The sequence below is a fragment of the Xenia sp. Carnegie-2017 genome, unplaced genomic scaffold (assembly GCF_021976095.1).
Source record: "Xenia sp. Carnegie-2017 unplaced genomic scaffold, XeniaSp_v1 HiC_scaffold_16, whole genome shotgun sequence".
Lineage (NCBI taxonomy): Eukaryota > Metazoa > Cnidaria > Anthozoa > Malacalcyonacea > Xeniidae > Xenia > Xenia sp. Carnegie-2017.
Genome location: NW_025813469.1, coordinates 7294476 through 7315452, shown reverse-complemented (window position 1 = coordinate 7315452; position 20977 = coordinate 7294476). Strand labels below are relative to the sequence as shown.

Genomic DNA, 20977 nt, shown 5'->3' with positions numbered 1-20977 from the left:
GGGCGGCTTTCACGATATCTTGACCTTGGTCCAAAAGTATAGGAAGCGATTTTGTTTTGCCAAGCCTTAATTAAATAACTTTCTTCATTTTTATTTGGCAAAGAATTCCAAACTTTGGCTTGTATATAGGCATAACATTTTCCGTACTATTTGTTCGTCGTTGAGGTAGGCAAAGTGTGCTTTAATTTTAATACAACTTAGTAAAAGATTTTTGTTGTGTTTGCACGTGCTTATGCAAACCAAAGAGACCTTTACGTGATTTCGAGAAGAGATCAACACGCGTTGTATTGTTGTTTTATCAAATGTGTTCAATCACAATCACTTTTAAAGTCAAACAAACTAGTAAGCGATGTTTGACCGATGAAAATTTAGACACGAGTATGTTTTTTAAATCTATGAATTGTAAGTGGTTGGTGACGTCTTTTAAGCTTTACGTGTTTACATAATAGTAGATGATGTTTAAACGAGGAAAAAATGAGTTCAGCAGTCTGATAATGAGTGCAGCAGCGCCTTAAGATCGTTAATTGTTGTTAATTATATATATATAAACAATACGATTAATTATGATACAGTATAAGTAATTTTAGAGCTACATTTACTATCTTTTTACTATTAAATATAAGTCAATCATTCGATGTCCTATTTCTTATGAGGTACACCTGGAGGAACCAAATTTTGAGGTGGTGGTGGACGTGCTGGTCCTGATGCCGGAGGTGGAGGAGCTGTAGCCTGAGGTGCATATGGTGGCGGAGGTTGGTTGTAGCCATATTGAGCTGGGTATCCTTGAGAGGGAGGAAAATGTCCAGGTGGATATGTCTGCGGATATGCTTGTGAGGGGTACCCCCCTGGTGGTGGTAGAAAAATAAGACGTTGAAAGAAGAAATATACTTTATATGTGATTGTCCCCAGGCCTATAGTGACGATCTCTGGTGACTCCAACATACAGGCTAGTTCCCAGCCTCTATTGCCCATCTCTGCGAACATTGGTGTCCAATCACTTTTGGGTTTCGTTGATCCAAAACCAATCTAGTAATAAAACGCATTTTACAACTGCAAACAAGCACAGAAAATCGTACTTGGTTACAGTAGTTTAAACAAAAAATAAGGCACATTTGTTGTCCGGTAGTTGTTGTTTTGTGGACCAATAAAGGTTAATTACAGACAAACGAATGTATGTGCAGGGAAGCCAGAACGTCGAGAATTAGGAGAGAGCAAATATTGATGCACGCATATTTTCCCTGATTCCTTTATTTTGAAATCAATAGTTTTTTACGAGCTGTGACTAAGATTATATGAATATTCACTCACTCCCAATTATCGACGTTCTGGCGTCCCAGTGTGTCCATATTGAATTTAACTTCAGCATATGTATAACTTCAACGTGCTTGATTTTGAACAAGACAATAGAAATTTGTCAGGAAAAGCCTGTTAAGAAAAACTTGTCACTGAAAAATCATCAAAGAAAAAAGTTTCGTAGAAAAATATGTCCAGAAAAACTTGTCGCAAAATAACTTGTCAAGAAAAAACTTATCACAGAAAAGCCTGTCTAGAAAAACTTGTCAAAAATCATGTCAAAGAAAAGATTGTCAACGAAATCTTGTCACAGAGAACATGCTTGAACACAGAAAACATGAAAGAAAAAATTTTTTATTTGAATCATCAATAATATCACCTTCACAGTATGTTTGAATTCAACAATGGTTCCCTCCCAGGTAGGAGTGTTGTTTTTTAACTTGCTTGTCTCCTTTTCAAAGAACCATATGGAGTTATGATCTCCAGATAAACTCAGATCTATAAAAAGAATGTTCAGACAATCAGCAGCCATAACCCATAGCATTATTCTGAGAGAGATAATCCTGCGGAAGATACCAGACCATACCAGATAGTGCATTGAGCAACTTGTACGTATTAATAGACAACCTGCATTATTAAGCCCTTAATGACCGAGCGCGAGGTCTTTACGGAGAAATAATGGACCGAGGTGGCTTTGTACGGACCAAGGCTGTGGGGCGAGATTTGTACAAAAAGACAGATGTCTCATATTTCTCAGTAAAGACCGAGAAAGCAACGTTATCGTCGCTTAATTATTATACGGCATTATTTGACCTGAAACGAAGCTTGCTTTCTTTCTCGTCCTTGCTGTTTTTATGGGTTGATTTTCACTTTTTTAGTTTTCGTCCATAAGAAATAAACTCGTTTGAAATTGTATTGTCTAGATAGTTTAACTGTTTTCCAAGTGTTTTTCCTTTGAATCACATTCGTAAATGGTTTTTTGTTTCGTTTATTTTGCGTTTTGCTATTTGCTTTACGAAGTTTGCTTACATTTGACTGTAAAATTACGCGTTTTGGATCTTGGGCGATTATGGGAAAATAATAGACGGGCAAAAATGTTTCTGAGCCAATCAAAGCGCATCATTTATCCGGAAGTGACGCTTGCCATGTAATAATACGTCTTATGGGAGAGGCGCACGTAGCATTTTGGTCTTAGTAGTCACGCACATGAAAACATTACAATATGGCCACCTAGCGAAAGAGAGTTTACTGCTGTTCTTAGTCACGTTTCTGAGTCAAGAAGTACGATTGAAGGCCATAGCTCTTTTGACAACTCTTTCCTGGGTCTTCAGGAGACTTCTAGTTCAGAATATCGCGGCGAATCTACGCTAGACGACGTATCGTCAACTAAACGAAAAGGGAATGCTGGTGGACTTATATGCTGTGTACCTGGTTGCTTTTGAAACAACAAAAGAAACCCGAAGCTTTCTTTTTACAACTTTCCTGGAGGTCAAAGTAAGGAGTCTCTAGATCTTCGAAAGAAATACTTCAAATTATTTCTCGCAATGATTTAGATCCAACGACCGGCCACAGAGTGTGTTCTCTACACTTCTCAGGTGGACTTTAGACGTATTTAAATGATTGCCAACTGTTTTTTCGTAAGCCACAAAACCTTCTCAAACTAAACCTCGTCCAACTGCAAAAGCAAGAATTAGGACGCCTTTTGCTGGAATTACGAAACGCTTGAAACCAAGCAGATTGTTTTCTTAAACTGAAATAGACAATGACACCACACCAACCAAACTACTCAACAAGCTGATGACTCCATTGTTGATGCCGCCGAAAGAACGAAAGAGCTCGCTACTTTGAACGATAAAATGTCTGAACTTTTACCACTAAATAAGAAATTGAGGTTGGGAAATCAGCAGCTGAAAGCTGAAAGTGCACAAAAGCACAATGCCCGGTCGTTGGAATAAAATCCTTGCAAGAAAAAGATTGATGCATTTCTTTCGAAGATCTAGAGACTCCTTACTTTTACCTCCAGGAAAATTGTAAAAAGAAAGCTCCGGGTTTCTTTTGTTGTTTCAAAAGCAACCAGGTACACAACATATAAGTCCACCAGCACTTCCTTTTCGTTTAGTTGACGATACGTCGTCTAGCGTAGATTCGCCGCGACTTTGTAAGTTAGAAGTCTCCTGAAGACCCAGGAAAGAGTTCTCAAAAGAACTTGGGCCTTCAGTCGTACTTCTTTTGACTCAGAAACGTGACTAAGAACAGTGGTAAACTATCTTTCGCTACTAGCCATATTGCAATGTTTTCAAGTGCGTGACCATAGAGATTATAAATAAGATTACAGGTGGCATCGTAATCACTCGTAATATAATCTATAGTTCAAAATATGGTACGCGATTTTTGGGGGGGCAAAATCGATTCCCGGATGTTAAGCTATAGTGGAAAACTAAGATTTTTTCGCTTTTTTGTACATATGCGTAAATACTATAGTGAATACTATCACAATCTAATTGTTGAACAATGCTTTCCTTTTTGTCGTAATTTTAGATGGTTTAAGCCACTCGTATTTTGCAAAACATATTTGTGTTGCTTTTATATTCATTCAGTTAATTATAAGCCCGTGAGTCATTGCTTGATAAAAAGACCTTTTTCGTCTTTAATTCAACTGCTAACAGACTTCAAAAAAACATATGAAAAGCTCACTAAAAACAATTAGTAACGCTTTAAAATGACAAATTTTCTTGATACTCGTGTAAAAGAGGAATAAAACTTACTACAGTATGTTAAAAAAGAGTCCAAAATCGAAGCAGACGGCAAAAACATCCTTTGTTTACTTCGTGTTTCAATCCGGGATCTTAATTCCTCCCCCCAATCACGCGTTGCCTAAAAACGTTATCAATGCCACCTCTAGTCTTATTTATCTATGTGCGTGCTACTAAGACCAAAATGCAAAGGGAGCTTCGCGCTATGTGACGTAATGTGCAAGACGCTTAAACCAGTCTTATTTCGAGATCAGTGATTGACATAGTTCATTCAAGATAAGTTATAATAATGAAAACTTAGCTCTACCCATTGAATTAAAATACATCTGGAACGATAGGTCAGGCGAGTAAAATGAAGCCAGATTTTTTCATTTTTGCAGGTCGCGCCAGTCCTTTTTTAAAAAAATTTCAAAAAATAGCATTTTTATATTTGTAAAATTTCAAAAGTAAACCTTGCGGTAGTTTTTGAAAATGCAATCGAATTTGAAGAATATTAGTCAAAATTATAGAATGTCAAAAAATTCATGCATTGCTGAGACTTGAATTAGTTGCTTTCTGATTTTGAAAGTTCGGCATCCTCCATAAATATTGTAGTTCCATGTTAAATACATAAGCATAATTAGTTGCGTAAGAATGGAGTGATTTGTCAATTGCATTTTCATGCTGTGAAAATACATGCAAAGCTCAGTGTCACTTCGTTTTTAAAAGCACTTTATTAATGCAAAATCATAAGAATCACAAATTTTGTCTGTGTAAACAATGCATATCACGTAAGCCAAAACAATCATGGAAAAATTGTGTCATCAAACAAATTTTTGTTAAAACTACATGAACCATTCACGAAACAAAATAAACAAATATGGCAGTTCTGCCTTGTAGACTTGAATTAGTCTGTCGATCGATCGTCCTCGATTTTGTTGAATATGTTTCTCCTCGAAAACATCTTGCTGCGGCATGAACTAATTCTGTTAGATGCAATTTTAATGCATAAAATGTGTAAAAACGACACTAAATCATCATTTTCATGTTTAACTACTGCCAAGCAAAATAAACATCAAAAAATTATTTCAGGGGTTTGACAAATTTTAAGTGTTTTTTTGATTCAGCCAGTCATTGGGGAAAACTACAGGAGTTATCGTTCTAGATGTATTTTAGTTCAATGGCTCTACCTCCATGACTCTTTTTGCTCTGGTCCCAAAAGATATCAACCAGTTTCCAGCCTTGCTGTAAATGGCGTGCAAAATGCTGCATCCACTCGCATTCAACCTTGACAAGTTTACCAGTTCCCAGATACATTATGCGTACTGGCACATTCACACACTGATAGCTATATAATACTGGATTCGGATGCTTAGGTACATTAAACAGTATGTCGACACCCATCACTAAAAGGAGAAAGTTTAAGAGTGAAAACATATCTGGTGACATAAATGCAGTAATGTTCAGAAGATGTCATCTATCATATCGATATTGATGTGTGTGCTAGACTAAGAAGACTAAGTTTGAGCATACGATATAGGAAGACTGAGAAGATATGGAGTGATGGAAACATGGTGCAAGCAAGATTAAGAATATGTTAAAACAAAATCATCATTGGAATTAGCAAAACTGAGAAAATGTAAAATGAAACAGAGATTATCGAAAACAAGACAGAGAACACGTGGAATGGGGATAAACATGGAGATAGCAAGACTGAGTTGATCAGGTGTGAGACATGCAATGTATAAATTAAGAGAAGTATCAAAGACGCAGAATGGGAGAGGTATGGCAGGCCTTGCGTTAAGAGGCTCGCGCCCACACGCACCCGTGTTGACTGAAGCGGGTGATACATAGCGCGCCATTTTACGATTCCTTCCACAAAAGAGCAAAACTGTCGTGACAAATATCAAATTACTGAAATACATCCATTTGCAGATAGTTGTGAAGTTTTTTGATTGCATGACAAAATAATGTATTAAAACTAAATTATTACTAAACTAAATAAACTAAATTAAAACTATTAGTAAGAAATAGCTTTAGGTGCACTTATGCAAGGAATTCTCTTTTCAATAATACAAAAATCACGTGCGCCTTTACTTGAAAATACGATCTTTGGCCGACTTTGGCCAGAACTTGACCTTGACCTAAAAAGGGCGCGAATTTTTCCATAGTATTTTTTCACAACAGAGAAACGATCGTCAGTATATCTGTCAACACAATATAGGCGCGTGCAACGTTTTTAAAAATTAATTTTTTTAACAAACGGCGAGGTTTATAGCAAATATAAGCTATATGAATAAATAGTTAAGCACATAATGTAGTCCAAGGTGAATTAACTATAAAGTAAAAATATATACTTTGAGGATATTTAAAAAACTTTAAGCGCCGCGCGTGCCAAAAATTTTTGCGTGATCAATCACTCGCGCTTAATATTCTTACAGCAAGGCCTGTATGGTACATATTACAAGACTGAAATTATGTGGATGGTGGAGAACTGTCAAGCACAAGTTATGGAGTCACCGAAATCATTTGTTAAAAAGGAGATGAAAGAAATTGGAGCAAATAATAAAGACACAACAAGAGAATAGCTTACAGTCACTCTTTCCAACTGATACAACAGCCTGCCTTTTTCTTTCTCCTGTGAATTCAATTCCAATCATCCTGCCACCAGTTGCAGCAAACTGTGTTATCTGCATGAAAAAATATGAGATGATTTTGGTTTGAATGTTGCTCAATTATACCTAAGTCACATATTCCAAATGTTTCTAACCATATTAGTAATTCCAGTAGTGTTTGCAACATTCTGATTCTGTCGACCGATAACACCTGTCACCATCTGAGTGTGCATGAAACATTTCCCAATCTTTAAATCCCAAGTGTGAGAAACTGGTGCACTGAATTGACAGGAAACAAGGAAAACCAAATACAGTTAGACACAATTGAAAGATATCATATGGAGAAGCTACTTGTTGAAACAGAAAATTGGTGTAAGTCTGCAAGCTTGACCTGGTGCAAAATATCAACATGATGCAAAGACTTTAGCAAACGATGGCCATTAAAATATTCAAATACTGAATAAAGCCTTCATCTATATACAGCTCAGTGTCATGGCTACTTACTTTGCAATTGGTTTCAAATAGACAAACTGAAATGGAGAGGATGAAGCACTCCAACCAATCTTGCCTGTCCCAGGGATTTCATAAAAAGTATTTAACATCCATCCATGAGCATAATGTCTGTATATCTCACCATAAAACTTGGTAATGTCACTTTCTTGTTGCAAGCTCCCTGTGATGTATCCCATTGTGCCAGCTGTCAAAGGTAAGGATGAATACATTGTTAAACTAACATGATTTAAAATGTTAAATGTTAGTTACATGGTAAGCTGGTTGAGTTGACATGTTATCTATACAAACTTGCTAACATGGTACTTACAATGACCAATACGTGTCACCTCAATATCCATAAGGTAATAACAATATCTTGTGCCAGGGTAGTAAAATGAATCAACAGGCAGCTTGCTGTGTGGGGCATTTCTCTCATCATAAGCTCCGTGTGAAATTGGTGTTGGTACGGATGTAGGTTTGTCTTGATGAGAATTGCTTGAGGAGGTATCATTACCAGCTATAAAGTTTCCAACTGTTTTTCTAAAATTTCATAAAGATCAAAGATATTATTTGAAGGTGTGAATTTATGTTTTGTTTTATTGACAAATTAAATCCTAAATGTACTGATTGTTTCATTTTAATTTTTTAAACCATTAAAAATGTCTCTCAGTCTGAGACTTTTCAATACAATAAATTCTATCATGTTTGTGGTTATAGATCGGGAAGTTGAGTTGACTCCTGATAATGACTGTTGCTGTTGATGTTGAATGAACTTTCGACAACCTTAGCGGTAGTCATCCTCAGAGTAAGGAATCTACATTCACCAACATCTAACGGTAAACTCGGGTTCAAACCATTCACTTTAATAAATTGTATTATCACTAAAGATTCTACGGTGAAGTAGTCTTTATTTGAGGAATATTTCGAAGGCATTAAACCGTCTTATCGAATTCATTACAAAATAACCAAGTACGTAGGTCAGATTCTTGAAACAAAACAGTAAAAAGTGGGTAATCTAGGTTAAGTTCATACATCCTTAGAAAATTAAGACGATTACCTCAAAGCGTTAAAGTTCATTGTCGTTCATTAAACAAAGTTTCCAGAAGGAAAAATGATGTATTTCTTGTACACACAAATAAAATGAAAGAACAAACGAAAGATTTTCGATTTGGCAAATTATTGTCTCTGATTTTTGTTGTTTACATTCTTGTTCAATATACTTGTGTTTGACACTGATGGCATACCATCATTCAAAAGGCGTTGTAGTTGTTGAAATATTTTTGGCGAAATACTGTAATAGCAAATTTTATACTATCAATGTTATTATGATTATTTGATTCGTTTTTCTCACATATAAACGCATTTGAGAGCAATGCTTGTGAAAGAAAAACTCGTCAACTGACTTAGTCGCTTGAAAACAGATTATTCAATGTCGCTTTGATGTATCCTAACCAGTTTACTAATGAAATGATGAAGTAAGAAGAATTTAAAAATGACGTAATAATGTCACAAACTGTTACAAGTTTTTTTGAAGATAGCCACTTGTTAATTGCGTTGATGGTGTTAGAGTAGGGGTTTTTTGTTATATATTAAATATTTAGAATAAATTTTCAAAAGAAATTTTTGGCCGCAAATCTTTTTCAAGTGAAAGTGAAAATGAATTTAAATTATCCACTCTACGGGTGTGTTCACATGAATCCGTAATGACTTTCAATTCCAATCGAAACGTGATGTCAATCCACGTTTACATGGGAAATCAACACAAGAATTGACATTTTGCTGGAATTTTAAAATTTGAAGATGGCGAATATAAACATTATAGCAACCCTTTTTTTCTGTTGTTCCTGCGTTAATACAGCTTAACTTTTGCATGAAACTAATTGTTGTTTTTCTTTGCACTCATTTTAGCCTATTTAGTCTCCTTATTTGCTTACGATCTTCAAGACACTGCGCATGGCGCATGCATGCTTCGTCATTAATCACAATATCATTCCAGAATGAAACTCAATTCGCGTTTACATGAGATTAAAACTAAATTTCGATCCGGAATGAAACTTCGATCCGGAATGAAAATAGGAATGAACTAGATCCCGATCGAGTTGTGACTCATTCTGGATTTATGTAAACACCCCCTAATTGACGAAATATTCACATAAACTGAATCTGAAAACACAAAACATGTTCTACTCAGTACGAATGGGTTTAAACTTTCTTACAAACTAAGTGGTGAACGGTTCGCATAAGGAAACTTTCAGTATATCAATTTCTCTTAAAAACAGATATGTCTTATATGGCTGAGAAATGAAAGTCCACCTTTACAAGTCAGAAGCAAATTGAAATTGAGAAATAAGTATTAAAAAAACGCTGTATCTGTATGGGATGCAGTTGAGAAGATGTTAGCTACATTAAAATCTTTATGCAATGAATATTGACTGGCATTTTTGCTCGCCAAGATTAAAATATAACATTTTCTGAGCATTTTGATCCATCATTTATGCGTAATGTATATAAAATGCTGTTGAAGTGCAGTAGTGTGTGAATTAATTATAAATATTATCATAAAAATGCAAGCTTCACTAAGCAACACAAACATTAGTGTAATTGACTCATATCTATGGCAAACTTTGTGCAATGCATGAATACACGGAAATGCATGCTTTAAAATTTGTGAGAAGGTAAATGAATTTGTCTTTAACAATCAGCAAATTTAGAAAAGGTTATGACAATTATTGAACCATCAGTAATGTACATTATCTTGTTACCATATATTTACAAGGCTACCCCCATCTACTTAATCAGAACTATTGAGTTAGTGCTCTAGTTTTTGACAATTCTTTTAAGAACTACTAGCTTATTATTTTTAACCATTCACCACTGTATTTGCTCTTTGTGAAACATTTTTTAACACAATGTTGCACTTTCAAAAACATTAATTAGATATTTGTGAAACAATATTCAACTGCAAAAAAACCAAAAGCTAGACAACAGCGGAAGTTCAGTTAAAACTTGAAACTATCATTTATTTGAAATCCATCCTTAGAAAAAAAGTAACTGAAAAAAACATGAACGACGTGTATTTAGTAAATCGATTCTGCATCTGTTGAATTGAAAGAATTTTCACAAGACTGACTGGTTCTTTTTTTGAATAGCTGGAGATGTTCTAAAATTTTTGATTCGAATTCATGTTATGCAATATCATATAGAAGTTGATGTTACATGGCACGAATATCCCAAATAAAAAAATAGGAACGCAGAGTGGCACATGGTCTTCCTGGTCAGCTAAAAGCTTGGTGCTGGAGGGTAGATGCTGTGGTATGGAAAAATAGCAAAATAACAAATTTTGTAAAAGAAAGACGTAGATAAACATTTTAATGATTGGTCATCTTGAGAAAGTTATAAAAAAGTTAAAAACAAAATGTAAAAATATATGATACTCAAAATACGAACTTTATCAAAGGATCAGATTATGATCACGTGTTTTCGTTGGTAAAATATAAGATTTTACTCGACAAGTCAAGAGATCAAGCTGTGCAACCAAAAATATCATCAAAATAAGCTTCAACAATGAACGAGTATACATTAAACCTTCACTAAAGCAACGAACAGTTCCTAATAGCGTACTTTACAGAACTCTCTCCTGACTTTTCAAAATGTGATCGAAATACGGATTCCAAATCTGGACTAAAATTAGCAATAATTATCAACACAACAACCATATTGGCCAACAAATGTTGTTTCCAAAAATTTTCCACACGCGGCCAACAGGAATGTTGTAATAATACATTTGCACAAAGTTTGACAGGCAATTAAAGATGAACTCTATTAAAACACCAATTGCAATTCTTTTTATGAACACGTACAACAATGGCTTAACAGCGATGTGAAAACTTTGAAGCTGATATGAAATGAAGTAAGTTTGACTCAAAAGAAGTGTGTTGTATTCCAAAAGTATATCTTGAATTTCTAGGTCAGCTTTTAACCGTCTTGCATGAGCTGTGTTCCATGGTAAAACTTGCAGTGTTTGAAAACAACCTAAATTCTTTAAAGCGGAAATTATTCGTTCCCATAATTTGAAGCGAATTGCTAGGGTTGCCTTTTCAGAAAGTTCAAAACTGCTGAAAACAATGAAAGACCAATGAAAAGCCAAATACTTTTGAAGTTTGTCTGCATTGTTCTATTATAACGCCTCCTCGGATCATAGTGACCAAGATAAAACTACGACCGGGATGAACGATCTCGGAACTTTTCTCAACGCCACCTGCTCACACAACAGTAAGAAGTTGGGACGAACTTTCACAAACAGTGGAATAATGAAGTACTTATAAAGATATGAAAGTAAAGTACAAAAGCCGATTTCCATAAGAATAATCCCTGTTATGCGACAGTTGGAATAAGAAATGAAACGCTCATTACTTCGAATATTGTTGAGTATCACAAATGTGGAGCATAATAACGAGACCCAGAACAAAATACTCCTAGGGTATCTGTAGTAGATGTATCCATCATAGAGATCAAACTGAAGTAAAATCGCATCACATATAACCACGAACTCGCTAAGTATGACAGCGATATAAATCGTGGATAAAAACTTTGCTTTAAACTTTTTCCATCCAAATAAAATCATCATTGTCAGTGGAAACCATAAATATATCACAAACGATTCTATGCAACCACCAAAGACGTGAGCACGTTTCACAGACAACGGTAATGAGTTGTTGTTGTGATTCTGCCATTTCAAACAACTGTACGTTGTATTCATTGACACGTAAACAATCGTCATAAAAAAGGCAGCAGGAATTATGGACGCTGCAATGATGTTTAAATTCATCCACAAACATTTCAAGAATGTTTTCCAAACATTAATGTTTTGATAATTACCATCTCTACTTGTCACGTAATGGCTAGAGTCGTTACGATTAAAATGTTCGATGATTATATCATCATCATTATCGTTGTCGTATTCTTTGTTAATATATGTTTTATCTGCATCATCTTCAATTTCAATGAATTCATTATTTGTAATTTCGGTTAAAGTTTCTGCGTTAGAATGAACTCTTGGTATATCTGCAGCAAAAAGTGAACAGAGCGATAAAGCAAAGCCGATTATCTCCTCCAACATTTTAATTATCGTCACCTGACGACTCAAAAGGAAATACAACGAATGAAACGAACTTCCTCGTCTTTGTGATTAGTTTTTGTTCTCTTAATTACTCGAACAAGCAAGCGTCACGTCTTATGCAGCTCTATCAGCAGTACTATGAATACTCCTTACCCAGGTGTGCGGTGTTCTTTTCTGTGATTTTGGCACGCGTACCGTTGTGTGTAAAGAATTATCAAATCAGCAGCAAATGAAATATAAAGTAAATGGTTTGAGCCCGGGAGTATCGTTACATGTTTATTGTAGATCGTTCAGGTTGGTATAGTACTGAGAGGGACTGTTTTTTGTTGTTGTTGACCGACGTTTCGACGACCTTAGCGGTAGTCATCTTCAGAGTCAAATGAGGAGTAAACGTCAGGTTAGCCCAATGAACTCTACAACAACTTGTAGAGTTCACTGGGTTAGCCGTATTTGTTATCTGGTTCTTACGTCATTGTATTGTGTGTATAGGAAATGTTTGGATGTCAAATGTGTATTGTCATTGTGGGTTAGTGTGAAGTGTAATGTTTTCAGTTGATCGTTTGTATTGTGAGTAAGTCGTTTGTAAGGTGCCGGTAATTGCTGTCATCTGTTCAGGGGGGCTTGTTCCAAGTTTGTATACCAACTTTCAAATGTAAGCCGTCTATGGTTAGTGCTGTATGTAATGCATTTTGCCGAGTCCCAGTCAATGTTGTGCTTTGTGATTCGGTGATGTTCAGCAATGTGTTTAGTTTTGTCTTGTTTCTTTATAACTCGTTTGTGTTCGGTAAGTTTTTTGTTTAAGCTCCTGCCAGTTTCCCCGATATAGGAAGGTGGCAGTCGGAGCAGTTTATTTTGTAAACTGCACCTTGTCGTTCGTTGGGTTGTTCTTTGTCCTTTATGTTTGTTAGAACTTGTCGTAACGTTGTGATTGGTTTATGTGCGACATGTATGTTGTATGGTCGTAAGATACGCGAGATAGTCTCAGACGTATCTTTGATGTAAGGTATCGTTGCTGTTGTCACTGAGTTGTTCGTTTCGTTGGATTCGTTGGGTTTGTAAGTATTGCGTTTGATAAAGTCAAAGTTACAGTTGTTTTTGTCAAAAACACGTTTGAGTTTGTTGCTTTTGTTGTGTAGAGCGTCCGGTGAATCACATATGATTTGTGCACGTCTTGTTAATGTTCTGACTGTCGTGGCTTTGTGTGATGTAGGATTGTAAGATGATTGGTCTAGTAGTCGGTCAGTGTGTGTTGGTTTGCGATAAACTGTTGTTCGTAGTTTTTGATTGTCCTGTTTTACCAAACAGTCGTGAAAAGAAAGAGTTCCGTTTTCTGTTGGCACATAGGCGTTAACAATACAATACAATAAGAAACGACGATATTTTTCAATTTATGTTTTTGATGACAGAAATGTTTCGACTTATCTATAAGCCAAACTCAGTGCAAATGAACATGTTATTTACACAGTGAAATATATACTTCGTAGAGATATGACACAAGTGGGGTAAAAAGTACTTGATGGAAGATTGATTATTTACAGATTTTAGGAGCTAGTGACAGAATAAGAAGAAATTTAAAGTTGGAAAATAGTATTGAAATGTTAGATTTGTTTATTGAGATCAGATTTGTATTTGCGTATGTTTAGTCCTTTCTTAAGTTTGAGCATTGGCGTAGAAACAAATTTAAATATGGAGGGAGAGAGCTGAAGTCGATGATTATTTGACCTGACCTGATTAGTTAAGCTTCAGAAGGCTCTATAGCTGTCAATAATTCTAGAGTCCTGTAAAAACTACAAACGCAACACTTTGAGCAAGTTATGAAAATTTTCTCCTTTAGTTCTACTTCAGTACAATATGCATAATACAATTTATGCAATAAACAAGTGTAGTACAATCAATATATATTACATAAAAAAACAAAGAATTTTCTAACGCCCAGATCGATTGGTGTTGCTCATTGCAAGCTACATATTCTACTGCAATGTCATTAAGACAAAGACCATCTGTCTAAGTTTAGTGTGTATGTATTATGATTTATGACAACACGATGTAGAGGCTTTTGCTCCATGGTAGCACGAATGTACGTTTTCACTCTCTGAAGAGTCAAGAATGCGACTAGCTGTATCATTGGAACTCATGAATGGATGTAAGGAACTTTATGAGCTTTACTAAGTACTCACAAAGACGGATGTGTTCAAGTTGCTAATCGTGCTAATTCAAGGTATATCCATGATTGGGACTTCATCTTAGCATAGCTTTTGCTTGTTGACAGTATTTACGAAATCTAAATATATTAAATAATAGTTATTCTTCCAGGCAATTCAAGTCAATTTCTTCATTGCTCTTTGAGCTCCTGCAATCTCGATAGTGGGTAAATAGCATGAAAGTAATGGAAAGATTATAGTGAATAAGAATGTATATTTATAATAAGGTTGGCTTTCATTTTTAGAGAGGTTAAGCCTTTTACTTCATTTAATATGGCTAAAGACCTTCTAATCTCAACTTTCTACGCCATTGAGATCGAGAGATCTAGAGTAGAGAAACACGAGAAAAAGTAATTAAAGGTGCATTCAGAATGTTGTACATGTTTGTAAAAGTGTGAGTTTTTGTCGCAGGTGGTTTGTTCGAGTCTTTGAAACTGAAAAAGTCTTAATTGTGTCTACTTTCAAAGAACCAGCTTAGTCACGTTTCGATTTAACTATAGACAGAAACAAATGACGAGTCCTACACTATGGCACTATTTTGTCTCACAAATACTACTTATGTAGTTACCAGATTTATAGCACTTTAGTTATAAAGTAAGATCATAAGAAGTTTATGATTGATAAAGGATTTTAGGCAGCTGTTATCAATATTGATGTGTTAAAAAATTGGTATAAAGATTTGTGAGGTATTTCATTAACCATATAGCGCGTTCAGACTGATTGTCGGAATACGATATCTTGGTTCGGGCACAAATCTGCAGGCCGCTCACACTATGCAGTACCCACTAGTTTCATCTATTTATAATTTCATGTTTTTCATTGTAAAGAAAGTTTAAAACCATGTGCTGAAAACAACCTCTCTGTACACGTTATTCATGAGTCATCGTTAACATTAGTGCACTTTGACTCAGGCATCATCAGAATGTTGTGTTCACATTGGTGCCCTGGCCTGAGTACCTGAGCATTATTGGAGTTGTTGTAACTATAAGTGCAATGAAGGCCTACAACAAATGCAAGTATTTTTTTGCCACGCGTTGTGATTTTCCTAATTTGAGCAAATAATTCGGACGCTTTCGTAGAAGTTTCATCCTGTTTGACTTCTTCAACAATTACAACATACAACGCTCGCCGATAAAAGCAAAACAAAGGGAAACGCTTGTCGGATATGTCAATTGAACTTTTTTTCCGACTCCTTATATAATCAATGATCAAGGCATACAACAACAAACATTCTAAAAGCGGGCACGAATGGCGGACGCGGATGACGGACGGCGGACATGGATGGCGGAACTGCACGTGGAAGACCCGGGCAGCTCTGTTTTTTATGATTGTAAGACTAAACGAAATGCATAGGCATTGCACCCAAATATGTGAAGCAGCTTAAATTGTATATTTAATGTTATGCGTTCATCTTTTTCGACAATAATTACTTGAAGCTTGATTTTGAGTTGACATTTTTATTGTCATTGCATTTGAGTGTGAACGTAGAAAACATCAGTATTTAGCAGAATAATAAATACGCTTTGTTATTACTTAATCTAAAAAAATTATGCCAAATTACAAAAGAAATATCTCATGCTCATTCTTTAATCTTTATTTAATATGTTCAAATCTCTTCTCGCAAGCAGCTAAACTCATTGCGTATAGTTTCTTTAATGAGTCCTACTACTTCCACAACAGCATCCTCAAGCTTCTTCTTTGTGTTGTATATATATATTTTCTTTTAGGAACAAATAACCTACCATCATCTTTTTCTTCTATACATTTTAGCCTCTCATCATCATGCTCCAAAAGTATCAGGTTCTATGGCCAGATTAGGCGCAGATTTAGGATTTTTCGCATGTAGGTCAAAACTTAAATTTTCTAAAATCGAGGAGGGGGGGATGGTGGTGGTGTTGCCATGCCAAAGGAAGGAGGGGGAGGTAAGTTAATACAAAAGGATTTGTTTGACTATAAAGTAACGTCTGTTTTGCTCCATTTCAGAGCTCATCAGCATGCCTAGGAAACACCCTTAGATTGTGTTAATACACGATTAATTTTCTGTGATAATGGCATAAAATTCGTGTTTCCGACATGGACAGCCTCTTGCAAAGAAAGACAGGAGCAACTGGTTTTAAGGCGCCGGGAACTCGCCTTCACACCTTTGCCAAAAGAACAAAGGCGTTTGGTCAGAAATGGGGACCATATGGGATATTTCATGTACATGAAAATGCTCCGTTTTCACGTCAATCCCAGTCTGTTTTAACCCTTCCTAAAAGCCACTTATATCCTAATTTTCAATCGCAAAATAATAAAAACCAATCAGCATTTTCATTTAAATGTACGCAAAATAACAATACAATAATTCTCGGCAATGTAATAGTGCAAAGCTTAACTGGTGTTCCACGTGAATATGACAAAAAGTTAAACTTATCGTTTAGTTGAACTTTAATCTTGTACTCCGTAATCAAACTTTTCTCAATAATGTTCTTAAAATTAGAAACAATTTCGCGATGAATTTGCATCAAAGCAAGACCATTTAAACGTTCCTCGATCATCGTAGTGCGTTGGTAGTCCTTGAGGGTTCTGAGGGCAGAAATAGATCTCTCGCACTCACATGAGCTGATAGGTAGCGTTCCTAAAATACGAAGAATAACTTTAATGTTCTCAAAACCTTCAAAAGAAAGACTTTCTAAATAGTGGCAATGTTATCAGGATGAGCCCCCGTGAATGCTTCCCAATATGTTTGCCCTGGAATAGTTCGGCATGTAAAGCAAGGGGATATGGAAAATCATCGTTATAAAAATTAGCTGCAGTCTTAAATTGCTCCTTCCAATCAATTCTTTTTCTAATTAAGGACTACATCTTTGCAGGCACAATACTTAAACCTTTATACACACTAATGCTGTCAACGTCAAATCTTGCATCTAATAGGAATGAAGATGGTCAAGAAATGGGATGGTTATGTTAAACATATAGTGAGATGAAATAGTATCAGACGATTTGTTTCTAGATTTCCATTCTTCAAAACCAAGTTCATTTGCCAGCTGCAACACTTCATTGTACTAAACCTCATGAAACGAATCCTTCAAAGAAGTAGCAACGTGAATCTCATCCATTATGTCTATTGATTAACCCTGCAGTAACTGAGTCACAGAAAGAGTGGAATTTAATATGTGCCTTATAATGATAAGTGCTGCAAGAAAATCAAATCTTGAAACAATTAAGAGACAAGAAGATGCTTCACCAACAAGAGCAGGAAGAAACTTTCCATCCTTATCTTCAGTCATTTCCTCAAGAGTGCGATAAAATGGCACAAAAAGCTCCTGAAAAGTAACTAATCCCTGGATGCGGTCAACCCATCTAGCTCGGCAAACATCTACTAACTTGGATTTTCTAGTCTCCGAAACAGTGCTAAAAGCCTTAACATTTTATTCAAACGGATGCTACGTGTTTGATAGACACTAAAAAAATGAGACAATTCTTTGACCTGCTTAAAAATGCTACTTCAGTGATGTTAATAGAATCACAAATAGATAAATTAAGGCGGTGGCTATAGCAATGGGTGTAAAGCGATTTTTGTTTAGTTTCACCAACTGTGCAGACAAACCATTGATGTGCCCAGCAACGGACCCTGTTCCATCATAACCCTGTCATTGACAATTTTCAAGAGGCAAAGAAAGATCATCTAAAGTTTCTAACAGCAACTTAGCTAATGGCGCACCACTTAATTCCCAGTTGCAGTCCAAAAAACCTATAAATTCTACTCTGATACTGCAGTGGCTGTCTACAAAAGGCAAAACAAGAGACATTTGCTCTTTGTGAGAAGAATCTTTTGCCTCACCAGCAATGATAGAAAAAAATTTGTTCTCTTTGATTTCACGAGGAAGTTGCTCACGCATCATCTCCTCATAACAACGAATGATTTTGTTTTGGCTTGTTTTTCAAATATAAATACTGTTTTTGCCACAAGTTGTTAAATGATCTTCTAATGTTTTATCTCTAAAATTCAAAATGTGAATAAAATTGCCAATGCTCCCTGTCGAAAACCACCCACTTCTGGGCGATACTTAACATCATCACGATGCTCCCGTAATGGCAAGCCAAGACGTCCACAAAGTGTGACGGCATCCACTATTGGCTCAAGTTTCTTCCTATTTTCAATTATCTCCTTCTTTAGTTGCGCATCGACCATTATTGCAATACGCTTCTTTCTTCCTGACATTTGAGATTTAAGGCTATCTAATAGAGGAGAAGTGCACGCATGCAGTCCATTTTCCCACCAGTACCACGTTCGGCAAGTCACCTGAATGTACAGGGACCATCATTCCATCGACGAAAGGGCTCAGAAAATAGATTTTTTAGTTTACTTGCTTTACCTGGAAACTTTTCCCAAATAAGGAAAAATGTCAAAATCCTCTCCGATTCCTTAAAATTTGAACTTATAAACGAAGACCCTGTGAAAGTCACCATACAATGTGAAACCTTGGTGAAATCATTACTCAAACAACTCAAGAAAACGAAATCAATTGATGAACAAACTTACAATAAACTCTATTCTACTGGCTCACTCATAGGTATACTATATGGACTTCCAAAAATTCACAAACCAACCATTCCCTTACGACCCATTCAGTCTTCTATAAATCACTATTCATATAAACTAGCTAAATTTTTCATTCCGCTGCTTACACCCGTCTCGACAAACTCTTTCATGATAAAGGACTCATTCTCCTTCGTACAAGAAATACTTAACACCAACATTAACTCTAATAAAGTTGTTATGGCTAGTTTTGACGTAACTTCTCTTTTCTGCAACATTCCCCTATATGAAACAATCAATATCATCTGTGATCTTCTTTTTACTAACCATAAACAATTTCATGGACTCACCTGCACCGAATTCAGTAATCTATTAACACTATCTGTTAAAAATTGCCACTTTATGTTACCTATACCACCTATACCTATACCACCAAATTGATGGTGTTGCTATGGGTAGTCCCCTTTTTGCCAACATATTCATGTCTTTCCATAAACAAAGCTGGCTGAAAAACTGTCCCCAGAAATTCAAACCTGTTCTCTACAGACGATATGTCGATGATTGCTTCCTCCTTTTTAAATCACTTGATCACGTTCCTCTCTTTTAGACTACATTAACAATCAACACCCCAACATCACTTTTACCTATGAGACGGAAAATAATGGTCGACTACCGTTTTTAGACTTGACATTTACCGCTCAAACGACAAATTCACCACCTCTGTATATCGTAAACCCACATTTACTGGTCTTTTCACAAACTTTCACAGCTTTATGCCACTTTCTTACAAACGCAACTTAATCTCTCGCCTATTACACCGCTTTTTTAAACTCTGTTCTAGTTATGAGACTTTTCATGCCCAAATTGAAACCACCAGAAAACTACTCAAACTCAATTGCTATCCAACTAATATGTTCGACCACATTGTCCGTCGTTTCCTTGACACAAAATTCGAACAGAAACCACCTGTCCTTAGTGTCCCAAAGAAAATAGTGTATTTCTGTCTCCTATTCACAGGCTGTCACTCATTAAAAATCCGCACACAAATCAATCGTCTCTACAACGCTGCTTTCCCTCATGTCAATGTCAGATTCGTCTTCCGTACCCCCATACGAATCTCTTCATTTTTTCCCGTTAAATATAAAATTCCCAAGTCTCTGAGATCTAGTGTTGTTTATTTATACACGTGTCGATGCTGTTCCGCGTCGTATGTGGGTCAAACCACACGCGACTTACACACCAGAATCTCGGAACACTTGGGGATCTCTCCTTTGACTGGAAAACGCTATACTAACCCATTAATGTCAAGTATTCTTTCTCATAGTAATTCCTTCAACCACCCTGCTTTGCCAGACGATTTTAAAATCATCTCATCCTGCTCCGACACATCCGACCTCATGATCCACGAAAGCCTTCTCATCTCCAAACTAAAACCTTCACTTAACACCCAAGGCATTTCCATCACTCTTAAGCTTTTCTAGTCTCAAGACCTCACCTTAACAATACATCACACTTACATCACACTTACGTCACACTTACATCACACAATACATCACATCACACTTACACATTCACAGTAGCTTGATACCTCAAACTATCTAAATAGCTCTCTCTATATATATCTATATTCTCGATAACTTCCTAATTAGTCTGAAGATGTCTTGAGTAAAGACGGAACGTCACTCTTTTAATAAATTTCATAAAACCAAATTGTTTATGACTATGTTTAAAATTATTTGTTGGGCTCTAATATTTATATTGATCTCCTGTTTGTTTCAAAACAATGCAGGTCGACCTTGTACCATCTCAATTTTCTGCCATTATAAAGCCAAGAAGACAAACTTTTTAGGATTAAATATCTTTGCCGGTTGTTCTGTCCCTTTCACAAAAATTATGCTCGAATCTAAAGTTTGTAGAACGAATAAAAACGCAAAAACTGCGATATTGTAATACAAAAGTATGTAAAGTGAGACCGATACCCCCACGAAGGTCATAAGCAGATG

The 20977-nt window shown here is 35.9% G+C and overlaps 1 protein-coding gene and 1 long non-coding RNA gene across 2 annotated transcripts; both read right to left on the bottom strand.

Moving 5' to 3' along the window:
- Window positions 1–379: 379 nt before the first annotated feature.
- LOC124436567 lies at window positions 380–8358 on the bottom strand. Its single transcript, XM_046986517.1, has 8 exons — window positions 8190–8358; window positions 7461–7672; window positions 7145–7337; window positions 6796–6919; window positions 6619–6715; window positions 5216–5431; window positions 1673–1791; window positions 380–1026 (listed from the first exon to the last, which is right to left on the bottom strand). Exons 1-8 carry the CDS (start codon window positions 8207–8209, stop codon window positions 640–642), a joined length of 1368 nt encoding a protein of 455 aa, XP_046842473.1. The 5' UTR covers window positions 8210–8358; the 3' UTR covers window positions 380–639.
- Window positions 8359–16759: 8401 nt separating this feature from the next.
- On the bottom strand, window positions 16760–20417 carry LOC124436782. Its single transcript, XR_006945483.1, has 2 exons — window positions 20270–20417; window positions 16760–17069 (listed from the first exon to the last, which is right to left on the bottom strand). It is a non-coding gene; the product is annotated as an uncharacterized LOC124436782 (long non-coding RNA).
- Window positions 20418–20977: the final 560 nt, after the last annotated feature.